At 45.7% G+C, this 26,459-nt stretch overlaps 1 protein-coding gene across 2 annotated transcripts; it reads left to right on the forward strand.

Annotated features, from left to right (window-relative positions):
• The first annotated feature begins 1,437 nt into the window (after nt 1-1,437).
• Nucleotides 1,438-25,792, forward strand: LOC125997994 (hydroperoxide isomerase ALOXE3). Of its 2 annotated transcripts, none has more exons than XM_049766186.1 (15): nt 1,438-1,584; nt 2,069-2,273; nt 3,305-3,386; nt 4,490-4,609; nt 4,840-4,965; nt 7,763-7,866; nt 8,370-8,542; nt 9,926-10,069; nt 10,158-10,361; nt 10,461-10,547; nt 10,953-11,122; nt 11,549-11,670; nt 19,768-19,868; nt 20,441-20,611; nt 25,529-25,792. In XM_049766186.1, the coding sequence occupies exons 1-15, from the start codon at nt 1,438-1,440 to the stop codon at nt 25,706-25,708; spliced, it is 2,136 nt and encodes a 711-aa protein (XP_049622143.1). In that variant the 3' UTR covers nt 25,709-25,792. The 2 variants fall into 2 exon arrangements, with proteins under 2 accessions (XP_049622143.1, XP_049622144.1); XM_049766187.1 differs by having other exon boundaries at nt 4,843-4,965.
• The last annotated feature ends 667 nt before the right edge of the window (nt 25,793-26,459 follow it).

A 26,459-nucleotide genomic window follows, 5' to 3' on the forward strand; every position in this document is an offset into this window, starting at 1 on the left:
TCTCTATTTCTCTCTCTGTCTCTCCTCTCTCTCTGTCCCTGTCTCTCGACCTCTCTCTCTGTCTCTCACATCTCTCTCTGTCTCTTTGTCTTTCTCTGTCTCTCTCTCATATCTGTCTCTCTTATCTCTGTCTCTTCTGTCTCTTCTGTCTCTCTCTCCCTCTTCTCCCTCTCTCTCTTTCTCTGTGTCTCTCTGTTTGTCTCTCTCATCTCTCTGTCTCTTTCATCCCTCTCTCATCTCCCTCTGTCTCTCTCATCTCTCTCTGTGTCTCTCTCATTTCTCTGTGTCTCTCTGTCTCTCTCATCTCTCTCTGTGTCTCTCTCATCTCTCTGTCTCTCTCATCTCTCTGTCTGTCTGTCTGTCTCTCATATCTCTGTCTCTCTGCCTCTCTGTCTCTGTCTCTGTCTCTCTCTCTCTCTCTGAGGGCTGCTGTGGGGCTCTTGGTTTCCTGGGGGTGTCTTCCCTGTCAGGCCTGACTGGACCTTGAACTTGGACCCCGTGTGTGTGTGTGTGTGTGTGTGTGTGTGTGTGTGTGTGTGTGTGTGTGTGTGTGTGTAGGGGAAGGAGAGTCTCCTCCCCCTCCACACACAGTGGCCACGGTGGCTTCCTCCTCAGCCCTGGACAGGACTGTCCCTCCTGCCTGCCTCACTCAGGAGCAGGAATGTGCTGTCCAGCGGCGTCCCTTCTCCCTGAAGGGTCCCTGAGGAGCAGGTGGGCCTCCTGGGGGAGCGTCCCCTCCACTCAGGCCCAGGGCTGGGTCCCTCCCCTGTCTGAGTCGCCCAATTCCCTGACACACATCTGGGCAAGCATCTGGGCGGGCAGCCTGAGGGACCGGCTGTGGCAGAGGTCGGCAGACGCCTGTGGGCGGGAAGGGGAGCCTCCAGCCAGCCGGGACCGAGGAGAGAGACAGAGAAAGAGACAGAGACAGACAGAGGGACAGACAGGGACAGGCAGAGACAGAGAGACAGACAGACAGAGACAATCAGAGGAACAGAGAGACAGACAGACAGAGACAATCAGAGGGACAGAGAGACAGACAGAGACAGAGAGACAGACAGAGACAGACAGACAGACAGAGGGATAGATAGAGACAGAGAGACAGACAGGGACAGGGACAGGCAGACAGAGAGACAGAGGGACAGACACAGACACAGACAGGAGGACAGGTAGAGACAGACAGAGACAGAGAGACAGAGGGAGGGACAGACAGAGGAACAGGCAGAGACAACAGAGACAGAGAGATAGAGGGACAGGCAGTCAGAGAGACAGAAACAAATAGAGACAGACAGACAAGGACAGACAGACAAAGAGAGCCCCCCAAGAACATCCCGGAGAAAGCCTGCCCTTGCCTCGACACCCCCTCCAGACCACCCCGAGACTCTGCCCTGCCCTGCCCCGGGGCTCCCTGCTCGCTGCCACCCCACCTGCCCTCGAGACATGGCCGTGTACCGCGTGTGCGTGACCACCGGGTCCTACTTGAAGGCCGGCACCATGGACAACATCTCTGTCACTTTGGTGGGCACATGCTGCGAGAGCCCCAAGCAAGCACTGGACCGCCTGGGCCGGGACTTCGCCCCGGGATCTGTGAGTATGAGAAACAGCAAGTGGACAGTCCATTCTGATCCTTGAGATCTCTGGTCAGGGCATGACTGACTCTGTCCTGGTAGGAGGGTGGTTAAGAAGAAGGGACAGCAGGCTCAGCTTCCACTGCACCCCAATTCCTCCCTCAAATGAAGGTGGCCTTGTGCCAGCCATTTCTTGGCCTTCTCTGAAGTTCTGTTGCCTCTTCTCTGGCACATCTGTTGCCTCCTCCGGGCCTGTCTGCTTGTGCCAAGCTTTCTAGGGAAATGCAGAGCTCCAGCACAGAACATGCAGTGTGGCCTGGCTTCCTCTGCTGGCATGCAAGGACACCTTCTAATTTGTCCAAAACTACCCCCCAGGGATTAGGAGATTAGTCGCAGTTGAGATTTATAGACCCGACTGGGACTTGCAGACATGCCAGGCAACACAAGTCAAGGGCCCTGGATTTTTCCTGATCTCTCACCCACTGTTGACTTGGACCTTGCAGGTGCAAAAATACAAGGTGCGCTGTTCTGAGGAGCTGGGGGAGCTCCTGCTGCTGCGTCTGCATAAGGAACGGTTTGCTTTCTTCCGAAAAGACTCCTGGTACTGCAGCCAAATCTGTGTCACCACCCCTGATGGATCCCACTATCGCTTCCCCTGCTATCAGTGGATTGAGGGGTTCTGTACCGTAGAGCTGCGGCCAGGAACAGGTGCTCAGAGGCAGGGGCTGGTCTTGCTTACAAAAAGCGTTGGCTGGATTTATGGGTGGTGTAGGTGGTGTTGGTGATGGGGTTCTCAAAGCCCAGGATGTCAGGAAGAGGGAGGGAATTGGGATACCTGGAATTGAAGCTCCGAAGTAGATAAGAGAAAAAGCCAGAAAGAAGCTCATCTCTCAAGTCTGACATGTGGGCTCTTGCTGAGCATTCCTACCACACTAGAGATACAGACACATGTTTTCACAGTGCTCACAGACAAAATTATGTCCTTTCTCCCCTCTGCTAGGTCTTTCTGCACATCACTTCATAAAGTGTATTTGCATCTCAGTTATTTAAATTCATGTTATGTGTCCAGTGCTAGGCTCTACATAAGATCTGGGGAGTCCAGAAAGGGAGGATGTTTTTGCTTCTGCCTCCCAGATAGTTTATAGTCTTGGATAGGAGGGCACACACACACACACACACACACAGAAAGAAAGATTGTTAAAACTTTGAGGTGAGATTATCCCAAATCTTTTTTTATCAAAGAACATGATGTATTTATTTTGCTAAGGGTGAGGAGGCCAGGGAAGGTTTGCTGGAGGAGTTGTAAATTGAAGAGACTTCAACGATGGATTGTTATTTATTATCATCATCATCATCATTTTGTTTTGGGTCACACTTGGTTGTGCCCAGGGCTTATTTCTTTTTGTTTGTTTGTTTGTTTTGGATGCTCTGGGGTTCCTCCTGGCTCTGCGCTCAGAAGTCACTCCTGGCAGGCTCGGTGGACGACCATATGTGATGCCAGGAATGGAACCTGGGTCCGTCCTAGGTCAGCTGCATGCAAAGCAAACACCCTAACGCTGTGCTATCTCTCCAGCCCCATGTGATTATTTCTGACTCTGTGTTCAAGGATTGCTCATTGGGTAACCATATATTGTAGTGGCAGGGATCAAGCCAGGGTTGGCTGTGTGCAAGGCAAATGCCTTAGACCCTATACAATCTGTCTGGCCCCTGAACTGATGGGTTATTTTCATTCCTGACAGCAAGAACTATTTGTCAGGATTCCCTTCCCCTTCTTCTGGATCATCGGAAACGAGAACTCCAGGCAAGACAAGATTGCTATCGGTGAGGATGGCCTAATTGGATTTCTGTCGATCCCCATCTTTATTCTGACCTGAGCCTTAATCAAAATGTTACAAAATCTGACCCCAATTCCAAATTGAACTTGGAATTTAATGCGAATGCTCAACTGCCATGAGGATACTCATTTAATATTATGCCTGAATCCAAGCCCAATATCAAGACCAAAAATTATGACAATACCACCCAGGAATCTACAACAACACCCAGTTGTTCTTCTTGTGACCTCAATATCAGAAACAGCACTAGTGGGGATAACACTAATACCAGGGATTGAACCTGGATAGGAAACATGCAAGACCAACACCTTACCCTCACTGTACTAGATGGCCCACAACCTTGGGCAAACAATGTGGACAAATAATAAAATAGCCTATACAAACAATACTCTGACCTGAAGACCAGTGTCTTCCAGGAGAAAATTCCAATTCCTTCTCATCTACTCAGACATTGGGTCATTTCTGAAAGTATTTTTGTTTTGGGGCCACATTTGGGTAACAGGGATTACTCCTGGCTCTGTGCTCAGAAATTACTTCGGACAGGCTCTGGGGATCATATGGCATGCTGGAGATTGAGCCAGAGTTAGCAGTATGCAAGGCAAATGCCCTACGCACTGTGCTATTGCCTCAGCCTCCACTTCTGGAAGTTTTCATTTGAACCCATGTCTTTAGAAGCAAAGGTGTCAGGTTGGAAGCGATAGTACAGAGGATAGTACATTACATGGCAAGCACCTATCCTGGTTCAATCCCAGCATCTCATATGGACCCTTGAGGCTGCCAAAAAAATAACCTCTAAGCATCGAGGATGGAGCCTCAAAATAAACAACCAAAAACCCACTAAGGTTTCTTTGAGATACTGCCAACAGAATTGAGGCTGCCAGGTCAGTGCTAGATGGGTATGAGAATGAACCGTGGTGTAGTAGAAAACTCAAACTCTTAATATCATATACATTACACATAATATATAATACTGCAATATAAAATATTAATACTCTTGTACCTAAGATACCTCAACATTTTTTTGGTAAAATTAAGGTTTCTGTTTGCCCTAAATCTGACCCATCATTTCTGACTTCTTTCTCTTGGAAGTTGGAAAATCTATGCTCCTGGTTTCCCCCGCATGGTGGATGTCAGCAGCTTTTCAGAGATGGAGTCGGACAAGAAATTTGCCTTGACCAAAACGATACCTTGTCAGGATCAGGAAGACAGGTGAGGAACTAGACTTGGGAAGAAGGTGCTACCAGCTGTAGAATGACTGGGGTGGGCGCATCCAGGGATATGACTAGAGGAGGACGTGAGGTGCTGGCAGGGGTGGGGTGGGGGTCGGGGGGACATGGTATAAGGAGAGGTTCAGGGATCGAAGTAGGGAGGAGTGAGGGAAAGAAGTAGGGAAGGAGCTGCTAGTTTCTTTGACTGGTTTTTGTCCTTGTGCTTCCCAGCAGTGGGAATAGATATCTTCCTGGTTTCCCAATGAAAATTGACATCCCATCCCTGCTGCATATGGAGCCCAATATTCGTTACTCAGCCACCAAGACGGCTTCGCTGCTCTTCAATGCCATTCCAGCGTAAGGCCATTGCCGTATCCAAAGTCCTGTTCATTGCCTTCCTGCCTTGCTCCTTTGAGGCTAATCCATATCTCTACCTATCATTTCCTCACTCTTTCCCCTTTCTTTGCTTAGTCTCCCTGATCTTTCCTTGGGCTTCTCCATTCTCTTTTTGTTCTCCAGCCATCTCTCCTCTTTCAATCCAACAAACCAATAAAGAGAATCAAGCACCTACTCTGTAGTGTAGACAGAAAGGCATGCCCCTTGAATTTTAAAGAGGGGGCAGATCACCTAGGTTCAGATCTTAGAACCAATTATTTTTGACCAGGTAACCTGGCTTTTCGCTTAGCCTATACAGATTTTCCTTCTTTGTAAAAAGACAATATTCATACCTACTTCATAGGTTTAGTGAGAGGTAAATGGAATTCTCAGAACAAAATAATTTCTTGGGTCAGAGAGATCATATAGAAAGTATATCTATACTATAGGGTAGTATAGAAAGTAAGGCACTTGCCTGGCTTGTGGCCAACACAGGTATTTCCTGAGCCCTGCCAGGAATGAACCTTTGGCATGAGTTAGTCCTGAGAACAGCTGGATGTGACCCAAAATCAGTGGGGCCCAGAGACGGCTTCTGAGGAAACAGATGGGACTAAAGTTTGCTAGGAAAGTATCTTTGGATTGGGAGAGGAGAGATGAGGGGATAAAGAGTGGGTCCTGGGAAAAGCCAGATGTATTTAGTGGGAAAATATAAGACTTGGGCAGCCCGTGCATATATTACTGCATGAGGCCCAGGAGAATTAGAAATTTATGTGTGCCCCAAGATGGATATGTGAATTGTGGCAGAGAAGGACTCAGAAGACCAGCAGAACAGTAGGGCTTAGAGAAGAAACAGTGGGGAGAGGCATCATGTGGGCATTTAGGAGAGAAAGGAATGGTCTTCAGTAACCAGGGCTACTGTGGCATATTCTGGAGGTTGTCTGCGGTAGGCCCTGGCAAACGGAAGACCTTCTTTCTCTTTAACTGTCTCCTCTGACCCTACTCAAACACCAGAGCTTCTGCCAGATTTTTCCCATAGTCTGGATCTTAACCTGGCAGACTGCCTCAGCATTTACTTGTGAAATGAAGTGTGAGTGTCTAGTGAGCTCACAGGAAGTTGTTCCTGGACTTGTCAGGTGACTAGTGCCCCCTTACCCCCACACATTCTCCATACACCCACATGCTTCATGACACATCAGTATCCTTAAACAACCTGCCTTACTGTGTTCCATTCTCTTGCATTTGACTTTGACCCAGCTAGTGAGGCATAGTGAGTTTATTTTTGGTCCCAGGGAGCCCAAGGTATCAAGAGAGAGGTGATGAGTATATTGATTTTCCTTCCTTCCTTTCTTCCTTCCTTCCCACTTCCTCCATCTTCTTTTTCTTTTCCGTGTGTGTGTGTGTGTGTGTGTGTGTGTGTGTGTTTGGGCCAAGGTGGGCAGTGCTCAGGGGTCACTCCTGGCAGGCTCAGGGGATCAACAGGGGTTCTGGGAATTGAACCCAGATCATCCACATGCAAGACAAATGTCCTACCCATTGTACTATCAATCTGGTCCCTCTTATTCTTTCATTTTTATTACCTCCTCCCTCCCTGATGAACAGGGGTTGCATACACACCTGGCTGTAGTGCTCTTTTGGGGGTCAAACATTTTCTGTTCGTTTTTGGGTCATATCTGGCAGTGTTCAGGGTTACTCCTGGACCTGTACTCAGGAATTACTCCTAGTGGAATTTGGGGGAACCAAATGGAATACTGGGACCCAAACCCTACCACCACCACCTACTATCATTATGGCCCTGAGGGTCACACTTCTTGACTGTGGCACATCATTTTCATTGTGGTGTGTACCGCTTTTTGTGATGCTCAAACATATGTGGCTGTAGTGAGTCTAGAAATAATTTGTGACTCTGGGGATTACAGACAGCAGAGTGGCTAGCCTCAAACAACCAACAACTCAGGCTTTATTTATTTATTTATTTATTTATTTATTTATTTATTTATTTATTTATTTATTTATTTATTTTAGTTTTTGGGCTGCTCCTTGAAGTGCTCAGGAGTTACTCCTGGCTTTGTGCTCAGAAATTACTCCTGGCAGGCTTGGGGGAACCATGTGGGATGCCAGGGATTGAACCTAGGTCAGCCACAAATAAGGCCAACGTACTACCTGCTGTGCTATGGTTCTGGCTGGCCCCAACTCAGGTATTATAAAAACAAACATAAAATAATGCAAGCCCATTATAAAAATTTCAGACATCCCCAATGTGCAAAATATGCCTTTTATCCTAAGGTTGCCAGCGTCACTTTCACCAGTGCAGTGTCCACTTGTGTGTGTTGGTTGCGGTTAGCAAGAAGATCATGGTTGGCCTTATGTAATGCAAGATTTGGGAAAAGGCTGAAAATGTTGGTGAAATTGCTTCCTGGGAAGCCTTCTGGCCATGGAGGCGTGTAGTTATGCTGTATGTAGCCAGTGCTGTGGGCAGAGGGAAGTCAGTGAAGGTCATGGACAAGATGTAAGTGGAGGTAGCAGGATAAAACACCAGTGAAGTTTTGGACACTTGTCCACTTGTACCACTTTTTCATATGTTCTGGGTCATCCCTGCAAGATCTCAGGAGACCACAGATTTTTTTTTTTTTGGAGACCACCAGATTTTTTCTCTCATGTGTATTGTTAGGCACCTGGCTCTGGGCAACATAGAATTTGTCAGGTCTTTTCAGATCTCTAGAAAGGCACACAGTCTACTCAGCAGCAGTCTCATCTTCACCCTTACTGTTCCTCTGATCAGGTCCTTAGGCATGAAGATTCGTGGCCTGCTGGACCGAAGGGGCTCTTGGAAGAAGTTGGACGACATGAGAAATATTTTCTGGTGTCACAAGACCTTCACTTTACGTATGTTTAATCAGGAGGAGTTGACCATTTCCTCTCTCCACGCTCAGACTCCCTCTGCTATATTTTAAAAAGAATCCTCTTCCGGTCCACTCAGGGGAGGCAGTTGGAATCTGGTGGGAGGAGATACTAAAAGTGCTTCTGGTTCCCTCCCAGATTCCCCTAAGAAACGTCAGCGCGCCCCAGCTGCAGGAGGGGACTAGAACAGGGCATTGAGGACACAGGGCTATTTTGCCTGTTTGGAAAGGTATAAAGATTCTTTGAGAAATTCTTGATCCTGATCAAGACATTTATTTACCTATCTTCTACCACTGTAAATATGAGATCTGGGCTTTTGCAAGATATAGGTTTAAATTCCTGAACTGAACTATTTCAACCTTGTAAGCTGAAGATAGAAGTCTCTGGAAGGTAAACATAAGCCACAGTGATAAGCAGAAAGGGTTAGGCAGAAATAGAATTGAGGAAAGTAGTTTCCAGACCAACCTGCCTCCTTTCTTGTGCCGCAGAGTATGTCACAGAGCACTGGTGTGAGGATCGTTTCTTCGGATACCAGTACCTGAATGGAGTCAATCCCGTGATGATCCATTGCATTTCCAGCATACCCAGCAAGTTTCCCGTGACCAGTGACATGGTGTCCCCCTTGCTGGGACTGGACACTTGCCTTCAGACAGAGCTAGAGGTGGGTGAAGCTCTTGGGAGTGGACCTGATGGGAGGAAGGTGGATAGGTGGACTTCTGGCAAAAGATGGTACAGAGACTAAAGAGTGGCCGGGGCTGCATTTGACCATTAGACTTCATCCTCTGGGCAGCCTGGCTTCTTTCCCTTTGGAGTAGAGAAGATATGGATGCAGTCCAGGTTGGCTCTGGATGAATAGCAGTTTGAGTGGTATCCTTCAGAACAGCTTGGAAGGGCAAAGATCTTGGAACTGAGGTCTTAAAGAGGGCCATTTTAGGACAGGCTACTCTATTAGACAAAACAGAACCAGCTATGCATTGAGAAAGTTTGAGAATGGAGCAGAACTACAGACTTTGAAGATGTGAGAGAAGGTGGTTGTTCCCAGTCTCAGTGAGGCAGTCAAACCCACAGCCATCCTCCAGAGCAGGGGTCCCCAAACTTATGGCCTGTGGGCCACATGCGGTTGCTTTCATTTTGGGGCCACACCCAGCGGCATTCAGGCATACTGTTGGCTCTGTGCTAAGAAATTGCTCCTGACATACACAGGGGACCATATGGATGCTGGGAATCAAACCCAAGTCAGCCGCGTATAAGGCAAATGACCTACCCACTGTGTTATTCCCCCAATCCCCCTGCTGGGTGTTTCTTTTTTTGCCTGCAGAAAGCCACGGTTTCCATTGAAATACTGTTAAGTTTGTTGATTTAACTTGTTCTTCATTTTAAATATTGTATTTGTTCCCATTTTGTTTTTCTACTTCAAAATAAGATATGTACAGTGTGCATAGGAATTTGTTCATAGTTTTGTTTTTTTTTTGACTATAGTCTTTCCCTCCAGCAGTCTTAGGGACATTGAACTGGCCTTCTTTTTAAGAAGTTTGAGGACCCCTGCTCCAGAGGATGGACACATGTGGGGAATCCTCACTTTGAGTTGTTGGAGACATTGGGTCATTTAACTTGACAGACCTGGAGGCACTGAATATGGGGAAAGCGTGAAGGATGCTGACTTGGCCAAGCTGAGAAGCCATGTAAAAAATTGCCCAATGATCAGCTCAGCTGGACTTCATTCCGAACATTCTGGAAAGGGTGGAGCACCAGGGTTGTTTAGTGCTGGTACCAAAGATGATTATCAGTTTAAGTTTTGGGTCACACCCAACTGTGTTTGGGGGATACTCCCTGCTGTGGGCACTGTGAGTTGCTCCCGGAGGTGCTCAGAGGTCCAAAAGATGTTCCAACCCGGGCACCTACCCCTGACCCACATCCCTGACCCACCAAGCATTATTGAGGCCCAAGCAGAAATTACAGAGATGAATCAGAGAGGGTTGCAGAATTCAATGGGGGATCACCATGATCCTGGGGTTCACCATAAACCTCTGTGCGACTTCCACAGAGAGGGAACATCTTTCTGGCTGACTACTGGGTCCTGGAGGAGGTTCCTGTCCACTGCCTAAATGACCGCCAACAGTACGCAGCCGCCCCACTCTGCCTATTGTGGCTGAACCCCGAGGGGTTCATAGTGCCTTTGGCAATCCAGGTGAGTTGGGGACAGGGAACCAGGGCTGGGGCCTACGGTCACCACCTGCCATTGGTCTTGAGTTCCACCTCATTGTCCTGAGTCGCAGCTCTGCCAGACTCCTGGGCCTGATAACCCCATCTTTCTGCCCACTGACTGCGAGTGGGACTGGCTGCTGGCCAAGACCTGGGTGAGGAATTCTGAATTTCTGGTGCATGAGAACAACACTCATTTCTTGTGCACTCACTTGCTGTGCGAAGCCTTCTCCATGGCCACACTGCGACAGCTGCCGCTCTGCCATCCAATTTATAAGGTCTGTGCAAATGCTCCCTGGGTGGCACCCGAGGGAGCTGGGACTCTGGTGGGTCATCCTCTCTTGACCATTGATACCACGATCTCATCCCACACTTAGCTTTTGCTCCCACATACCCGCTACACGCTGCAAGTCAACACCATCGCTCGGGCTACGCTGCTCAACCCAGAGGGCCTTGTGGACCAGGTGCGACCTCCCAGCCCTTCTCTACCCTCCCTGAGACTTCACCCTCATGCCCTGGTAGCCATCCTTCTTCCAATCCAACCCAGATTGCTAATCCCATCCAAGAACCTCCCCCTGTTTACTCAAAGGTTCTTTGAGGTGGGGGCCTGAGCACTGGTTCTTACACCATGCATTTCCCTGCCTTCCTGTCATAGGCTCAGTCTTCAAAAGTCTACCCAAGAATTACAACCAACTATTACAATCTCTAAGTATTACAACCCCTGCAAGTTGGAGGATTCCAAACTGTGCACCCAACACCCAAATGACCCTATAGTCATTCGATTCCCGGTCTTGGACTCCTTGAGTGGTCACCAGAAAAATTCCCTCTCCTGAGTCTTTACTGGACCAACTGAGCTATGCTGTCCCCAGGTCACATCCATCGGTAGAGAAGGCCTCATCTACCTCATGGCAACTGGTCTGGCTCACTTCACCTACACCGATTTCTGCCTTCCGGAAAGCCTGCGGGCCCGTGGTGTCATGGGCATTCCCAACTACTACTACAGAGATGATGGCTTGAAGATCTGGGCTGCTATTGAGAGGTTAAATTCTGCAAACCTGCAGATGCTTTGGCCCTACTCCGGCCTCCCCAGACTAGGAACATTGTGCCGCATGTGCTCTTGCAGGCTGGGGTGTTTGGCTCTGGGGTGTTTAGTGTTTTTTAGGCTTAGTATAGGGCCAAAATCTCACCCTTAAGTTTGGGTCCTTAAGAAATGGTAGGAAGCATTGAAGCAGGGAGTTGCTGGTGTGTGTGTGTGTGTGTGTGTGTGTGTGTGTGTGTGTGTGTGTGTGTGACACACACAAAGACAGAGGCTTGGGTTCCAAATAGAGTTGGGGCACCTACTAAACCTCCACAGATTCTCAGGGAATTCTGGCTTGCTCCAGCCCAAGTGGCACAGTGCCTTGGCTTTTTTGCCAGACTCGAATCTACAGTCCCTTCCATAACATGCTTTTTCTCCCACCTGCAGTTTTGTCTCAGAAATTGTATGCTACTATTATCCAAATGATGCATCTGTACAGCAAGATTCGGAGCTACAGGCTTGGGTTGAGGAGATTTTTACTCAGGCATTCCTGGGCCGGGAAAACTCAGGTATCCATTCTGCATCCCCCAAACACAGACTTTCAAGACCCCTTGTGTTCCCTCTGACTTTAGCAATCTTTGAGGTACTTCTTCTTATTAGCTCCCCTGAACAGACAAGGCTCAAAGAAGGCCTCACAAACAGAATGGCAGAGGCAGGATCCAGAACCGCTCCACTGGGCTACAACTTCACTGAGCCCCTCTGGTTCCTACTTGGCTTTTAAGTGAGCCCTTCCTTTCAATCTCTGCTTTCTGAGTTCTATGGAAGTGTTTCAGAGTTATTTATTTATTTTTTCACAGCCAGAAGTGTTAAGGGATCATTCCTGGCACTGCTCAGGGGACCATATGGTGTGCTAGTGATCAAACCTGGGTCCGAGTCAGCTGCATGCAAGGATAACACCCTACCTGTTGTACTATCTTTCCAACACGCACATCACAACCCCTCTCTAACTTCTTTGGGCTCAAACACAAGGTCTGTAAATGCCTCTTGTGCTCTGTCATGCCCATTTCATTCCTATCCTGCCAAGTGATATCTCCAATTACTACATTTTTGACCCTATGGAATGGGAAAGCCCACAGCTGCCTGATTCCTTTTTATACCTGACACAATCCTCACTCTTCCCTCTCTTTTTTCCCCTAATCTTCACTCTTTCCTCTTTCTTTTTGGGGGGTGGGGGGAAGGGACACCCAGAGGCATTCAGAAATTAATCCTGGCTCTATGCTCAGGGATTGCTCCTCTAAATCGGATGCCAGGGATCAAACCTAGGTTGGCCATGTGCGAGGTAAGTGCCCTTCCTGCTGTATTATCTCTCCATCCCCTCTTTTCTCTTCTGACACTACCTAGGAAGCACCTGAAACCCAACAACATCAGTGGCCCCTCTTAGGCTTCCCAAGTGCCAATATGATGATGCAAACCACCTTTTTTTTCTAGTTTTAAAACCTTCTCTTAGTTACAAGGAGACTGTTTTTTGAGTATCCCACTTCTCAGATCTCTGCCATCTCCCAATCTTATTTGCAGCTTGGCCTGGAGTTTAGTCTTTTCTTTCTACTCCTGCTTAATAAAATAGGCCTTTCTCCTGTTTCTACTCTATTTGGTTCCAAACTTGGAGATCCTCCCTGTTCTCTATTTCCTGAAAGATTTCCCTTCTGATCGTCTCATTGACCGCAATACATGAAAGCTACAAGTCATCCTCCATAGAAGGACTTCTGGCCTCATTTGGGTTTTATGTTGGTATTCATTGTTGCGTGCCGCTCTAGTGCCATTGTATACACACTTCGTTCTCTTGGAAAATGTAAAAGAGGCCTCTATATCTGGGTTCTGTACATAAAAGGAGAAGCTCAAAGTGGCATAAATGTCTGTCTTTCAGTCATCCAGTATGATCTGATAGTGGAAGGCTCTCACTGCCTGGAATATCATCTCTCAGCAGGATATGCCTTTCCAGTCAACTAACTCAGTGCTTCTCAGGGCCAACCACAGATCTAGGGAGAAAGATGGGCTCAGGTTACTTAAAAAATGGAATGAACAGCTGTTGCAGTCCTTCCTATAATGGGCTCGAAAACGTTTTAAAATTTTATTTAATTATGATTCTTTTTTTTTTTTTTTTTTTTTTTGGTTTTTCGGGCCACACTCGTTAGATGCTCAGGGGTTACTCCTGGCTACGCGCTCAGAAATTGCCCCTGGCTTGGGGGGACGCCGGGGGATCGAACCGTGGTCCTTTCCTTGGCTAGAGCTTGTAAGGCAGACACCTTACCTCTAGCGCCACCTCGCCGGCCCTAATTATGATTCTTTATAATTTATTAAAATTTTGTATTGAAGGGACCGGAGAGATAGCATGGAGGTAGGGCATTTGCCTTGCATGCAGAAGGACAGAGGTTCGAATCCCGGCATCCCATATGGTCCCCCGAGCCTGCCAGGAGCGATTTCTGAGCATAGAGCCAGGAGGAACTCCTGAGCTCTGCCAGGTGTGACCAAAAACCAAAAACATTTTTTTTTGTATTGAGATTCTATGGGTTATAATGCTATTATTAATAATTTTCCACGCACATATTTTTGGAGGGCCACACTTGGTGGCCCTCAGGGGTTTCTCCTGGCTCTGCACTCAGAATCATTCCTGGCAGGTTTGATATGGAATACCAAGAATCAAACCAGGCCGGCCCTATGTCTGTGCTATCTTTCCGCCCCCCACCATGTACATAATTTCAACACAATAAGTGTACCCCCTCTCTCTCTTAAGGACCCCGAGACTTCTCCTTTGTAAGCCCCTCTTCTCTCGACTCAATTGTATGAATTCGTATTCCCATTATGTTGCCTTTAGACCCTTGTTGCTACTTATACCCAGTGTTGCTCAGGGGTTACTCCTGGCTGTCTGCTCAGAAATAGCTGCTGGCAGGCATGGGGGACCCTATGGGACACCGGGATTCGAACCAACCACCTTTGGTCCTGGATCGGCTGCTTGCAAGGAAAACGCTGCTGTGCTATCTCTTCGGGCCCTATCCCCTTTCTTTTAGCTGATTTCACTTAGCATGATATTCTCTAGTCCCATCCATGTTGCTGCAAATTGCATGATTTTGTTCTTTTGTAGAGTTACACAATTCTTCTCGGTGTATACTGTATGATGTACTTTAACTTCTTGGTCCACTCATTTGTGGTTGGAAATTTGGATTGTTTCTATCTTTTTTGTTTGTTTGTTTGTTTGTTTGTTTTTTGTTGGTTTTTTTTGGTTACACCCGGCAGAGCTCAGGGGTTCCTCCTGATTCTATGCTCAGAATCGCTCCTGGCAGGCTCAGGGGACCATATGGGATGCCAGGATTAGAACCACTGACCTTCTGCATGCAAGGCAAACAAACGCCTTACTTCCATGCTATCTCTCCGGCCCCGGATTGTTTCGATCTTGGCTATCATACTAAGTTGAGTAGTCAATATGGGGTGTGCATATATCTTTTTTTAAAGGAGTGTTTTGGGGATAGAAGCCAATAAGTGGTATTGCTGAATTATATGGTATTCTATTCATATATATATATATATATATTTTTTTTTTAAATAGATCTTAATATTGCTTTCCTTAAAGGCAGAACTTGATGCCATTCCCATCAACACGGGAATGGTTGAGGTGAGGGCTCCTTTCTCACCATAATCCCACCCAACACAAGGTGTTTCCAGACTTTTTATTTATTTATTTTTATTTTTAAATTTTTTCCAGACTTTTTTTTTTTTTTTTTTTGGCCATGTGATCAGCCACATGCGAAGCAAATACCTTACTCATTGTACTATCATTCTGGTTTCTGTTTCCAAATTTTCATCTATGTGCCATTCTCATCTGTTTGAGATTATATGTCATTGTTGTTTGATTTGCATTTCCCTAATCATGAATAATGATTAGTGCTTTTACATAGACCTGTCTATTCTATGTCTGGATCAGCCAGATCCCTTCAGAATTTTTTATTTATTAAAATTTTGTTTGTTTGTTTTGGGACCACACTGGAATTGTTCAGGGACCACTCCTGGCTTGGCAGCTCAGGCTTTTAACTCCTTGTATGTAGTTCTTGAGGGAACACAGGATGCTGGGAATTGAATTCAAGCCTCCTTGAGGCAAAGCATACATTTTATGGCCATTAAGACATCTCCAGGGCCTGGAGAGATAGCACAGTGGCGTTTGCCTAGCAAGCAGCTGATCCAGGACCAAAGGTGGTTGGTTCGAATCCCGGTGTCCCACATGGTCTCCTGTGCCTGCCAGAAGCTATTTCTGAGCAGACAGCCAGGAGTAACCCCTGAGCACCGCCGGGTGTGGCCCAAAAACCAGAAAAAAAAAAAAAGGACATCTCCAATACTTCTCTTGAATATTTTAATTAGTTTTTTAAAATAAAACACTAATAATTTTTTTTTTCTGTTTTGGGGCAACACCTGGCATTGCAGAGTGTCGACTGTGTGCAAGGCAAGAGCTTTACATATTCTACTATCATTCTAGCTTTGAAAAAAGATAATCTTTATTGAATAAAATTTAGAAAGATGTGAGGGGGAGGACAGAAGAGAAAGAATACCCCTTCAGGGAGAACACAAGCTTGAAAGAGAAAGCAAACAAAGAGACATAGAAATAGGTGTTTAATGAAGAACATGAACTTAAATAACACACTTCTTGGACTTTTATTTATTTAGTTTTTGGGCCACACCAGTGACATACAGGGGTTACTCCTGGCTATATGCTCAGAAATTGCCCCTGGCTTGGGGGACCAGATGGGACGCCATGGATTGAATCGTGGTCTGTCCTAGGCTGGTGTGCACAGGCAGATGCCTTATGGCTTGCGCCACTGCTCCGGCCCCATTTTGTTTGTTTGTTTGTTTTTGGTTTTTGAGCCATACCCGGTAATGCTCAGAGGTTACTCCTGGCTATTCGCTCAGAAGTCACTCCTGGACCATATGGGACACCGGGGATTGAACCCGCGCCAGTCCTGGGTCAGCCATGTGCAAAGCAAATGCCCTACCACTTTCTCTGCCCTCCTTCCCCCCTTGAACTTTTTTTTTTTTTCTGGTTTTTGGGCCACACCCTGTGACGCTCAGGGGTTACTCCTGGCTATGCGCTCAGAAGTTGCTCCTGGCGTCTTGGGGGACCATATGGGACGCCGGGGGATCGCGGTCCGTCCTAGGCTAGCGCAGGCAAGGCAGGCACCTTACCTCCAGCGCCACCGCCCGCCCCCCCCCCTTGAACTTTTAATTTTAGGGATTTTGGTTTGTTTGTTTTGCTTTGGGTCACATTCAGCAGTGCTCAGGGCTTATTTTTGGCTTTTGAGCCACACTCTGCAGCACTCAGGGGTTACTTCTGGCTCATATGTTCAGAAATTACTCCTGGCAGGCTTGGAGGACCATATAGGATGCTGGGGATTGAACCTGGGTCAGGTGCATGCAAGGCAAATGTCCTATTTGTACTATCGCTTCAGCTTCATCCAGCACCTTTTGGATCTTTTATTGGTAATTTGTTTTTTAATTTGTTTCTTGCTTTTTTGGAGGGTACACCCAGTAATGTTCAGTGCTTATTACTTGCTCTGTGCTCAGGGGATCATATACAGTGCTGGACTGAACTAAGATCAGCCACCTGTTTGGCAGGCACCCTAATCTTTGTCCTTTCTCCAGCCATGACTTTCCTTCTTATTTGTTCATTCGTTTGTTTGTTCATTTGTTAGTTCGTTCGTTCCTTCCTTCTCTCATTCTCCTCTCCTCTCCTCTCCTTTTCTCTTTTTCTGGAAAATAATTTTTTTGTTTTGTTTTTTCATTTTTGGGCCACACCCGGCGATGCTCAGGGGTTACTCCTGGCTGTCTGCTCAGAAATAGCTCCTGGCAGGCACGGGGGACCCTATGGGACACCGGGATTCGAACCAACCACCTTTGGTCCTGGATCGGCTGCTTGTAAGGCAAACGCCGCTGTGCTATCTCTCCGGGCCCGGAAAATAATTTTCTTAAGGGAAGATACTAATTCTCAGGAGAAGGAAAAAGAGAGAGGAGAAGCAAGGCCAAAAGTAAAAGAAATTCAAGGGTCGAATTAATAGCATAGCATGTAGGGCATTTGCCTTGCATGCAGCCAACCCAGGTTCAATCCCTGGCATCCCATATGGTCCCCCAATCTTCTAGGAATAATTTATGAGTGCAGATCCAGGAGTCACCTCTGAGCACCAATGGGGAGGGCCTCCAAACAAACAAACAAACAAAAAAAAGAAAAGTAAAGGAAGATTGTGCTAGAAACCAAACAAACATAAAAGTAAAGGAAACAAGTTCTAAAGAAGGTCTTAGGCAACCCTGCGTTTGAGCAGGATACCCTTGGGTGGGATGTGCCATAAAAGTAAAGAAGGGCTAGGAGAGCTAGTGAAAGAAAGACGACACTTGCCTTGCATGTAGTCATAATGACTGTGACCCTGATTAAAATCCCATAGATGGTCCACATATCACCTGAATACTGTAAGGTATAGGCTGAAAACCAAACAAAAAGTAGAGAAGAAATGGATTCCTGATGCTGGGATACGTTCAGTACCGGACTAGTGATTTTCAGTCTGAATTCTTTATTTTTTAGTATTCCTAGTTCTTTTATTCAAATAAATGGATTCAAATTTATTAGAATATTAGTCATGAATGGGAAATTTGGAAAATTCTTTCCAGGCTGCAAGAATGGCCAGTCCTTGTCTCTTCCATTCTGTCAGTTTCTCTTTAGTCATCGTGACTCTAGAACTTAAAGTCATCTTTGACTCATGTGTTTCCCTCCTAGATCCAGTTGGGTAGCTAATGCCTCTTGTCTGTGTCACTTCTCACTGTCACCACCCTCGTGGTGGCAGCTACTTTTCAACCTGTCTCGCTTCTCCCATCCTCAGCCTGTGGGGCCACCACCCCAGTAATCCTCTGAAATCGCCTGTCCGGCAGCTTTACCTCTAATTAGCCCCCTTACCCGATTATACCCCATTCCTTCCCATTCTGGCTCCACTGCGTTCAAGATATCATCAGTGTTTTTTTTTTCTAATGTATGAGCACCGCTCTGGGTGTTGGGGTTTAGCAGTGAATACCAAGAGGAAAAATTATGGCCTGAATGGAGCTTACTATTTTTGTAGGTAGATGCAGATAATAAATAAAAACATATTCTAAGAAGAATTAAATGCATTAAGGAATATGGTATTGGGGGAAGAGGGATTATTTTAGGTATATGGTAAGGGGAGACCTCTTTGAAGCAGTGATGTTTGAGTAGAAGAAATGCAAGAACTAGTTTTGTGGATATCTGATATGAAGGAGTACTGGCAGAAGTATAGTTAGTGCAATAGCTCTGAGGTGGAAGTATATTAATGGGGTCGAGAACTATCAGAAAGGCCTGCATGGCTGGAGTAGAGTCAGAGCGAGAGAGAAAAGAAATGGGGAAAACTAAGTCAGAGACTGAGCAAGAGCCACATCAAACAGGGCCATGATACATTAAGATGGTGGAAAATATTTGAGAATCTTAGCAAGGAGTGCCACAAGAAAGCATGATTCTAGGAGCTGAAGAGATAGTACAGTGTGTAGGGTGCTTACAGCAGACCCAGGTTTGAATCCTGGCATCCCATATGGTCCCCCAAGTATGCCAAGAATGATTCCTGAGCCAGGAATTATCTCCTGAGCCTCACTGGATGTGATCCCCCTAACCTCCCACATCAGAGGGATTTTGTCTGAAAGCAATGAGGACTGGAAACAAGAGGATCAAGAGCTGTGCTGGAAAATAACTTTTCTCCATCATATTTTTCCACTCAAATTTCATCCACTCTTCAATTCAGGGAGATGACTTTTCAAGAAAAGACTTTCCTAGCCCAGTGTCTATTACTTTCTTGTGCTTTTCAAAAAACCAAGATCTCAGATCATTATTTCTTTTCCATCTCTCACTGTGAACCTCTAAGTTGCATGCTCTGGTGTTGTCTGTTCAGATAAATCTTGAGGGATTGGGCGATATAAATCAATATCTGCTAATATGAATAGCAGACAGAAATGCTTTGGTGGATAGGGAAAGGCAGCTTGGTAACCTTCAGCCATAATCTGAGTCCCCTGTTTTGCCATACTGGCTGGGCATATTCTGGTCATAAGCCTGTACTCAACTTCCCTTCCATCCTTGGGTTACTTCTGTTGTAGTAACTAATCAGAAACCATGGATGCCAGGATTTAGAGCTGGGACTTCTGCACATGAAGCATAAGCCTTCTGTTTTGCATCTTCACCTAGCCCTACTACTCATCTTCTTAGATCACTAATCTGAGGGACGACCTAAGCCCGAAAGCCCGACCTTTTCTTTTTTCTTTTTTTTTTTTGGGTTTTGTTTTGGGGCCATACCTGGCAGAGCTCAGCTTTTACTCCTGGCTCTGACCCTAGAGATAATCCTGGCAAGCTCGGGGGGATATTTTGGGATGCAGGGATCGAATCCAGGTCTTGTGCAAGGCAAACACCCTACCCGTTGTGCTATCGATCAGGCTCCTCCCAACTTTAGTCTAGTCTATAAATAGTGGTGGCCAAATGCTAATCTGTCACCTCCTCACTCCCCTGTGGTGAGCCTCAATACTGTGTTACTCCTAAGAATCTGATCTCCTCCATCCCCACCCTCTTTCTTTCTTTCTACACCCAGGCTTCCCACGAAAATTGTGCAGCCCCAGTGAGCTGGTGAAGTTCCTTACTGCAATTATCTTCAATTGCTCCGCCCAACATGCTGCTGTAAACAGTGGACAGGTGAGGCTGCAGAAGGTTCCTTTGGCCATGTGGATGAGCTTACCCATGGATATGAGGCCAGAGTTTGTTAGGAGCATGGGTGGGTGGGTCTGGATTGGGGAAGGGTTTCTGACTATGGCTGTGGTTCGAGTAGCCATTGGGTGGAGTAAAGGAATGGTGTTAAATGATGACTAGGGTGGAGTTGGTTCAAGTTTGTAATGGTGGCTTGAGTTGGTATTGTGCAGAGAGTAGAACTTCCAGGTTGTTCTGTGGGTCTTGACTAGGTGGAGTGTCAGTGTGTGACATGCAAGCCCAAGGCCCTTTCCTTGGGTTCCTCCTCTCTAGGACATTCTTCTTCCCTGGTGAGTCACTCCTTCCAATCCTGGAATATTGGGGAGGAGTGACAAGGGCAAGGCTTGCTTCCCTCCCCACTTCTAGTACTTTCTATCTTACATTTCTCCCTCTGTTCTTTTTTATCATATCTTGACTTCCAAACTTCCAGACCTGAGATGATAGAGGGCAGGATCAGGATCAGGGATGATGATAAGTCCACCCCCCCTCTTCCCAACTGGCTCATCTATGTGTCTCCACAGCATGACTTCGGGGCCTGGATGCCTAATGCCCCATCGTCAATGAGGCAGCCCCCACTCCAGACAAAAGGGACCACCACCCTAAAGACTTATCTAGAAACCCTCCCAGAAGTGAATGTTACCTGTAACAACCTTCTCCTCTTCTGGTTGGTCAGTCAAGAGCCCAAGGACCAGGTATGTATGAGGGGACAGTATGGAGTGATGACCACAGGACCTGCTGGGAAGGATATTTTGGAAGTATATTTGGATGCTTTATTGGGGATCTTAGGAAGACTGCTGGCATTATGCACACTGCCAAACTGCCTTAGAATCTTTAGATTTTTTTTAGGAAATAATAAAAAAAATACATGTATACAAGTTTAGTGACAGGGCACAATTTCCATCCTATTTATGATTTTATAAATCCATGCTCCTTTTTACCCATCCATCTATTTTTTCACCTGTCAGCCATTTATCTCTCAATCACTCAAATCCATTCACCCAAATATTTAACTCACATGTTCTGGTTTCCTCCCTTATGTCAAGATAGTGCTGGTACGAGGCATATAAAGTTTAACAAGAGGCAGATAATGTATTTGAAATCTGTAAAAAAGGATGATATTCGCCTAGTATCTGGGAAGTGTAAACACATCAGGAGGGTAGAAGAATGGTTGCTAGTCTGATGTGTAAGCAGTGATGGTGGTAAGTGGTGACGAAAGGATTGCTGGACTATGGAATAGCCTTCTTTCTATCTTCACTGCCTTCAGGATTCCCTTGTTTTCATCCATATAGCCACACAAGTCTCTGTATCTGAGAATATGAAACCAGAAAGTAGCATAGTGGGTAGGGCATTTCCCTTGCACGTGACAGACTCAAGTTCAAATCCCTGGCATCCCATATGGTCCCCCAAGTCTTCCAGGAGTAATTTCTGAGCACAGAGCCAGGAGTGATTTCTGAGCACTGCCAGGTGTGGCCCCCAAACCAAATAAATAAATAAATAAATATAAGAATAGCAAAACATGGTTCTTTTCCCACTCTCTTTGCATGTACCTGATGACTGCAGAATCAGGCAAGATAGTGGTCCCTCATTCTCAAAGGCATAAAAACCACATCTCCTTGAAATGTAAATTGTGAATTATTTGTAAATGAGAAACAGAGGCACCACCCAGATACAGAAATCCAGTACCCCACCCAGAGAAGGGTAAACCCCTCAGAAAAGGAAAGTAGATGGTGTACTTGCCTTGCAAGTGACCTACCCTAGGTTTGATCCCTGGCACTCCATTGGCACAGCGGCAGGCATAAGTCCTGTTGAGTTTCAGATATACAATGGTCCAATACCAGCAACTTCATCAGTGTTCACTTATCCCACGTTGTCCCTAGTTTCTTTCTTTCTTTTTTTTTTGGTTTTTGGGCCACACCTGGCGGTGCTCAGGGATTACTCCTGGCTGTCTGCTCAGAAACAGCTCCTGGCAGGCACGGGGGACCATATGGGACACCGGGATTCGAACCAACCACCTTTGGTCCTGGATCGGCTGCTTGCAAGGCAAATGCCGCTGTGCTATCTCTCTGGCCCAGTGTCCCTAGTTTCTGTCCCGCCCATCAACCTTCCTTTATAAATAGGCACTTTTTATTTTTAGGTATTATGGTTTACAATATTATTACTGATAGGTTTTCTTTTTTTTTTTTGTTTGTTTGTTTTTTGGTCACACCGGCAGTGCTCAGGGGTTCCTCCTGGCTCTATGCTCAGAAATTGCCCCTGGCAGGCACAGGGGACCATATGGAATGCCGGGATTCGAACCACTGTCCTGCATGAAAGGCAAATGCCTTACCTCCATGCTATCTCTCCGGCCCCAGAGATATAGTTTTTAAAACTAGATATCAATAAAAAAAATAACTAGACATCAATTAGGCAAATAGTCATTAAAAAGTAATTCTGTGCAAAGAATAATAAATAAGGAAGCCAGAGATCATACTAATCATGAAGAAAATAAGAACTCACATAAGTGTACACTATTAGGAATAGGAAAGGCACATAAAGCTGTTGATATAATGGTAGTTGGACTTGGACATGCCCCTTGGGATACCCCACTGTAATGACAGTTGAACCAGGATACACTCCCTGGACATGCCCCTGGGACATGCCTCCTTGTCATGTGGGGTATAAAAGGAAAAATTTGGATCTTTGAGGGGCCCAAAGATAATGACCAGAGATGCTGCCTGTTTTCTTTTCTTTTTTTTTTGTTCATCCTGGATCTGCTGCTTGCAAGGCAAATGCCCTACCGCTGTGTCATCTCTCTGGCCCGCTGCCTGTTTTCTATCTATCCCTTTTTCTGTCTTTCTTGTATCAGGGCCTCCCCCAGCCACCTCTGGCCAATGAATTTCCATCTTTGTCTCCCTTTTTCTCAAAACCCCTGGGCATCAGCAGCAGGCCTCAGACTCTAGGAGGAATAAAAAGTATACTTGGTTTTTACTTCTATCTTCTCTCTCTCTCTCTCTCTCTCTCTCTCTCTCTCTCTCTCTCTCTCTCTCAGTCCCCTGTGGATGGTTGCTACATGTTGGCATCCCTGGGTGGGCATGGGGCTCCACGCGGTAGCCGGGCCTCATGGGCTCCTGAGCTTTCAGCACTGGCCCCTGGCAGCTTTGGGCCTCTATAGCATATAGCTCTAGCATCCTTGATTCAATTAAGTATTAATTAATTTATTTTTTTTTGGCTTTTGGGCCACACCCAGCGGTGCTCAGGGGTTACTCCTGGCTGTCTGCTCAGAAATAGCTCCTGGCAGGCACAGGGGACCATATGGGCCACCGGGATTCGAACCAACCACCTTTGGTCCTGGATCGACTGCTTGCAAGGCAAACGCCGCTGTGCTATCTCTCCGGGCCCAAGTATTAATTATTAATCTACATGAAATAAATGTTTCACCTAGGAAAAAAACAGCTAAAACTTAAGTTAAAAAAGAAAGAGCAAAACCACATATAAACAGAAAAGGGAGATTCTATTAAAGCAGTAAGGGACAATTATGCCTAAATCATTCAAATTGCTTGGAAGCATAGAAAAAGGTAGAAGCTTCCAAACTCATATTATTGGGCCACATTTTACTGTGAATCCTGATGTAAGCAGCTAGCAAAGGAAGTGACGTAGGGCTTAGCTAGATTTCCAATCACAGATCCAAACTTTTCTCTGATGGTCTCTGTATATACCTATTTATTTTCTTGTAAAAAGGGATAAAAAGAGTACCTATCACATAGGATTGCTGTGCTATGTAAAATGCTTAAAATGCTATCACCGAGAAAATTAATTATACACTCTTTATAGTTAGCTACAATAATCTTAAATATATATTCTTGGCCAATGAAGACTAATTGTGAATAGTAAAACAATACATCATCACAATGATGAGTTTAGTCTAAGAATGAAAGGTTGTTTAAATCTTATGAAATCTTACAATAAAAATGATTACATCAATAAACACGCCATCTATTCATCTTTATATATGTTGAAAGACAGTTAATGAGCCCAAAGAGTCATAACTAATAAAACTCTGTAAAATGAAATTCACTTACAGAGTTTTGATAAATAGTCTATGTTAGGATCCAGAGAGATAGCATGGAAGTAGGGCGTTTGCCTTGCCTGCAGAATCCTGGCATCCCATATGGTCTCCCCAGCCTGCCAGGAGCCATTTCTGAGTGGAGAGCCAGGAGAAACCCCTGAGCGCTGCCGGATGTGACCCAAACACCTGAACACCCCCCCCCCAAATAGTCTATGTTACATTTGTGAGATCTTGGGTTCAATTCCTGACATGGCATAGTTCCCCAGTCACTTGCTAGAGTAATCCTGAGCACTGTAGCTGGAGTAGTCCTCACACAGTCTGGTGTGGCTCAAAATAAACAACAACAACAACAACAAAACAGTTTTCTGAAAACAAAAGAAAACATTGTACTTAGGGTAGATCAAGAAACATTTCATTATTTTATTTATTTATTTATTTTTTGGTTTTTGGGTCACACCTGGCAGCACTCAGGGGTTACTCCTGGCTCTATGCTCAGAAATCGCTCCTGGCAGGCTCGGGGGACCATATGGGATGCCTGGATTTGAACCACCAGTCCTTCTGCATACAAGACAAATGCCCCGGGGCCGGGCGGTGGCGCTCGAGGTAAGGTGCCTGCCTTACCTGCGCTAGCCTAGGAGACGGACCGCGGTTCGATCCCCCGGCGTCCCATATGGTCCCCCAAGCCAGGAGCGACTTCTGAGCGCATAGCCAGGAGTAACCCCTGAGCGTCACCGGGTGTGGCCCAAAAACCAAAAAAAAAAAAAAAAAAAAAAAAGACAAACGCCCCATCTCCATGCTATCTCTCTGGCTCCTTCATTAAAATTTTTAACATTTTTAGTATTAGGACATTTTATCATTGTCAATTGTGATGACAAACTAATTGTCTTGGTGATGGAGAGGTGGCAATCCTGTACTGTCACAGGATGGCATGGTTCATTGTGTCTTTTCTTGACTGTGGTTGACTAAGTTAAATAATGTGGCAGTGTATGGAGATGGTGATTATGTTAGCAAAAGTTCCATTTTGACAGTGATTGAGAGGATGCTTCAAAACTGGTCATCTTCAAGGAGTTGAATTTTGGGAAATTCTGAGATAATAGATAAAAAATTAAGCATATTTACCAGACCATGTTTTCACTGGTTCCTATTATGTATTATAAATGTTGTATTATAAAAGTTATAAATGTTGTTGTGCTCTTATAGTGTAAATAAGGCATAGGGGATCAAGTATGAAAGGGCTTTTTATAAACTTTCTAGACCGACTCATCCATTTAGAGACACAGAAACTTGAGTCTGAGAAGTGTCAGAATAACATACTTAGGGTTACCAGCAGGGGGAGGACTGCTCTTAGTTTGGCTGGTTCCTAAGTTCCATTCTCATTGGAGGGTTGCTCTGTGTCTTAATACTGGAAGGTGTATTGGGGTTATGGTTTGAAGGATTTATTTATATTTGTAGTAACTATAACTTTTCATATTCTTAGAAATCACCTGGACTGTATCTGTGGACAAATGTGGTTCTTTTTTAGTCTTGGTTCCATCCTGATTTCATACCTGATTTTTTTCCCTAGAGACCCCTTGGCACCTATCCTGATGAACACTTCACTGAAGAGACCCCACGCCAGAGCATTCAAGCCTTCCAGTGCTGTCTAGCCCAGATCTCACAATCTATTCAGGAGCGAAACCAGAACTTGGAGCTGCCCTACACCTACCTGGACCCACCTCTCATTGAAAACAGTGTCTCCATCTAGCTCCCTCCTTCTACCCTTGAAGAAAGGCCCATGTATGAGACAGGCCAACTTTTTAGAGGTCTTCAGGTCTTTCAGTTCTCTCTGTTCATCCGTCAACCTGAACCTTCCCTGAACATTTTTCCATCTAAAATGACTCTGGTATTATATGAACTGAGCCTTGAACTGTGAAAGTCCAGGATGAGAAGTCTCTGGCTAAAGTCAAACGCACAACAAGCCCTTCCAACAGGAAGGAATTCTATCACTCCTTACACTAATTTGTAAAAATATACTTCTTCTCATTGGGACCCACAACTTGGGACTCTGCATTTTTCTTTCTATGACTCATCCCCAAAGTCTTTCTCTTATTTTTCCCACTCTCTCCCAAGCCTGTGGACAACCAATCTTGCTCCTTTCTCTGGAAGAACATGAAAATAAGGCAAGAAAAGATGTATGTTCTGAATCTACCATTTGTTCCCCTTTGATTTCAGTATCTCTAAAGAGTAGATCAGAGAGCCACAACCAGATCCCACAGCCTCCGCCATGTCTGCTCATTGGCCAGCTTCATAGGCTCATTTTGTTCTCAAGAGATGCAAACAAAGTCATGAAAAATCATGGATATGTCTGTCTCACAGCTAAAAACTGGGACACTCTCAGGAGGAGGGATAGACCTAATCCCTGTCCTGCTGAAGATTTGGCTATTGTGGGTATCCCCAATCCACAAATATTGTCAAGCCAATGGCACAATTTTACTATCCCATTGATCTTTGCAGAG

Source organism: Suncus etruscus, chromosome 20 (genome assembly GCF_024139225.1).
Source record: "Suncus etruscus isolate mSunEtr1 chromosome 20, mSunEtr1.pri.cur, whole genome shotgun sequence".
Lineage (NCBI taxonomy): Eukaryota > Metazoa > Chordata > Mammalia > Eulipotyphla > Soricidae > Suncus > Suncus etruscus.

Bases quoted from the DNA above. Each gene is read 5' to 3' on its own strand.
- LOC125997994 (XM_049766186.1), top strand. From the start codon at position 1,438: ATGGCCGTGTACCGCGTGTGCGTGACCACCGGGTCCTACTTGAAGGCC. The intron at 10,070-10,157 runs GTGAGTTGGGGA...CCTGAGTCGCAG, and splicing joins TAGTGCCTTTGGCAATCCAG to CTCTGCCAGACTCCTGGGCC. The intron at 11,123-11,548 runs GTTAAATTCTGC...TCCCACCTGCAG, and splicing joins ATCTGGGCTGCTATTGAGAG to TTTTGTCTCAGAAATTGTAT.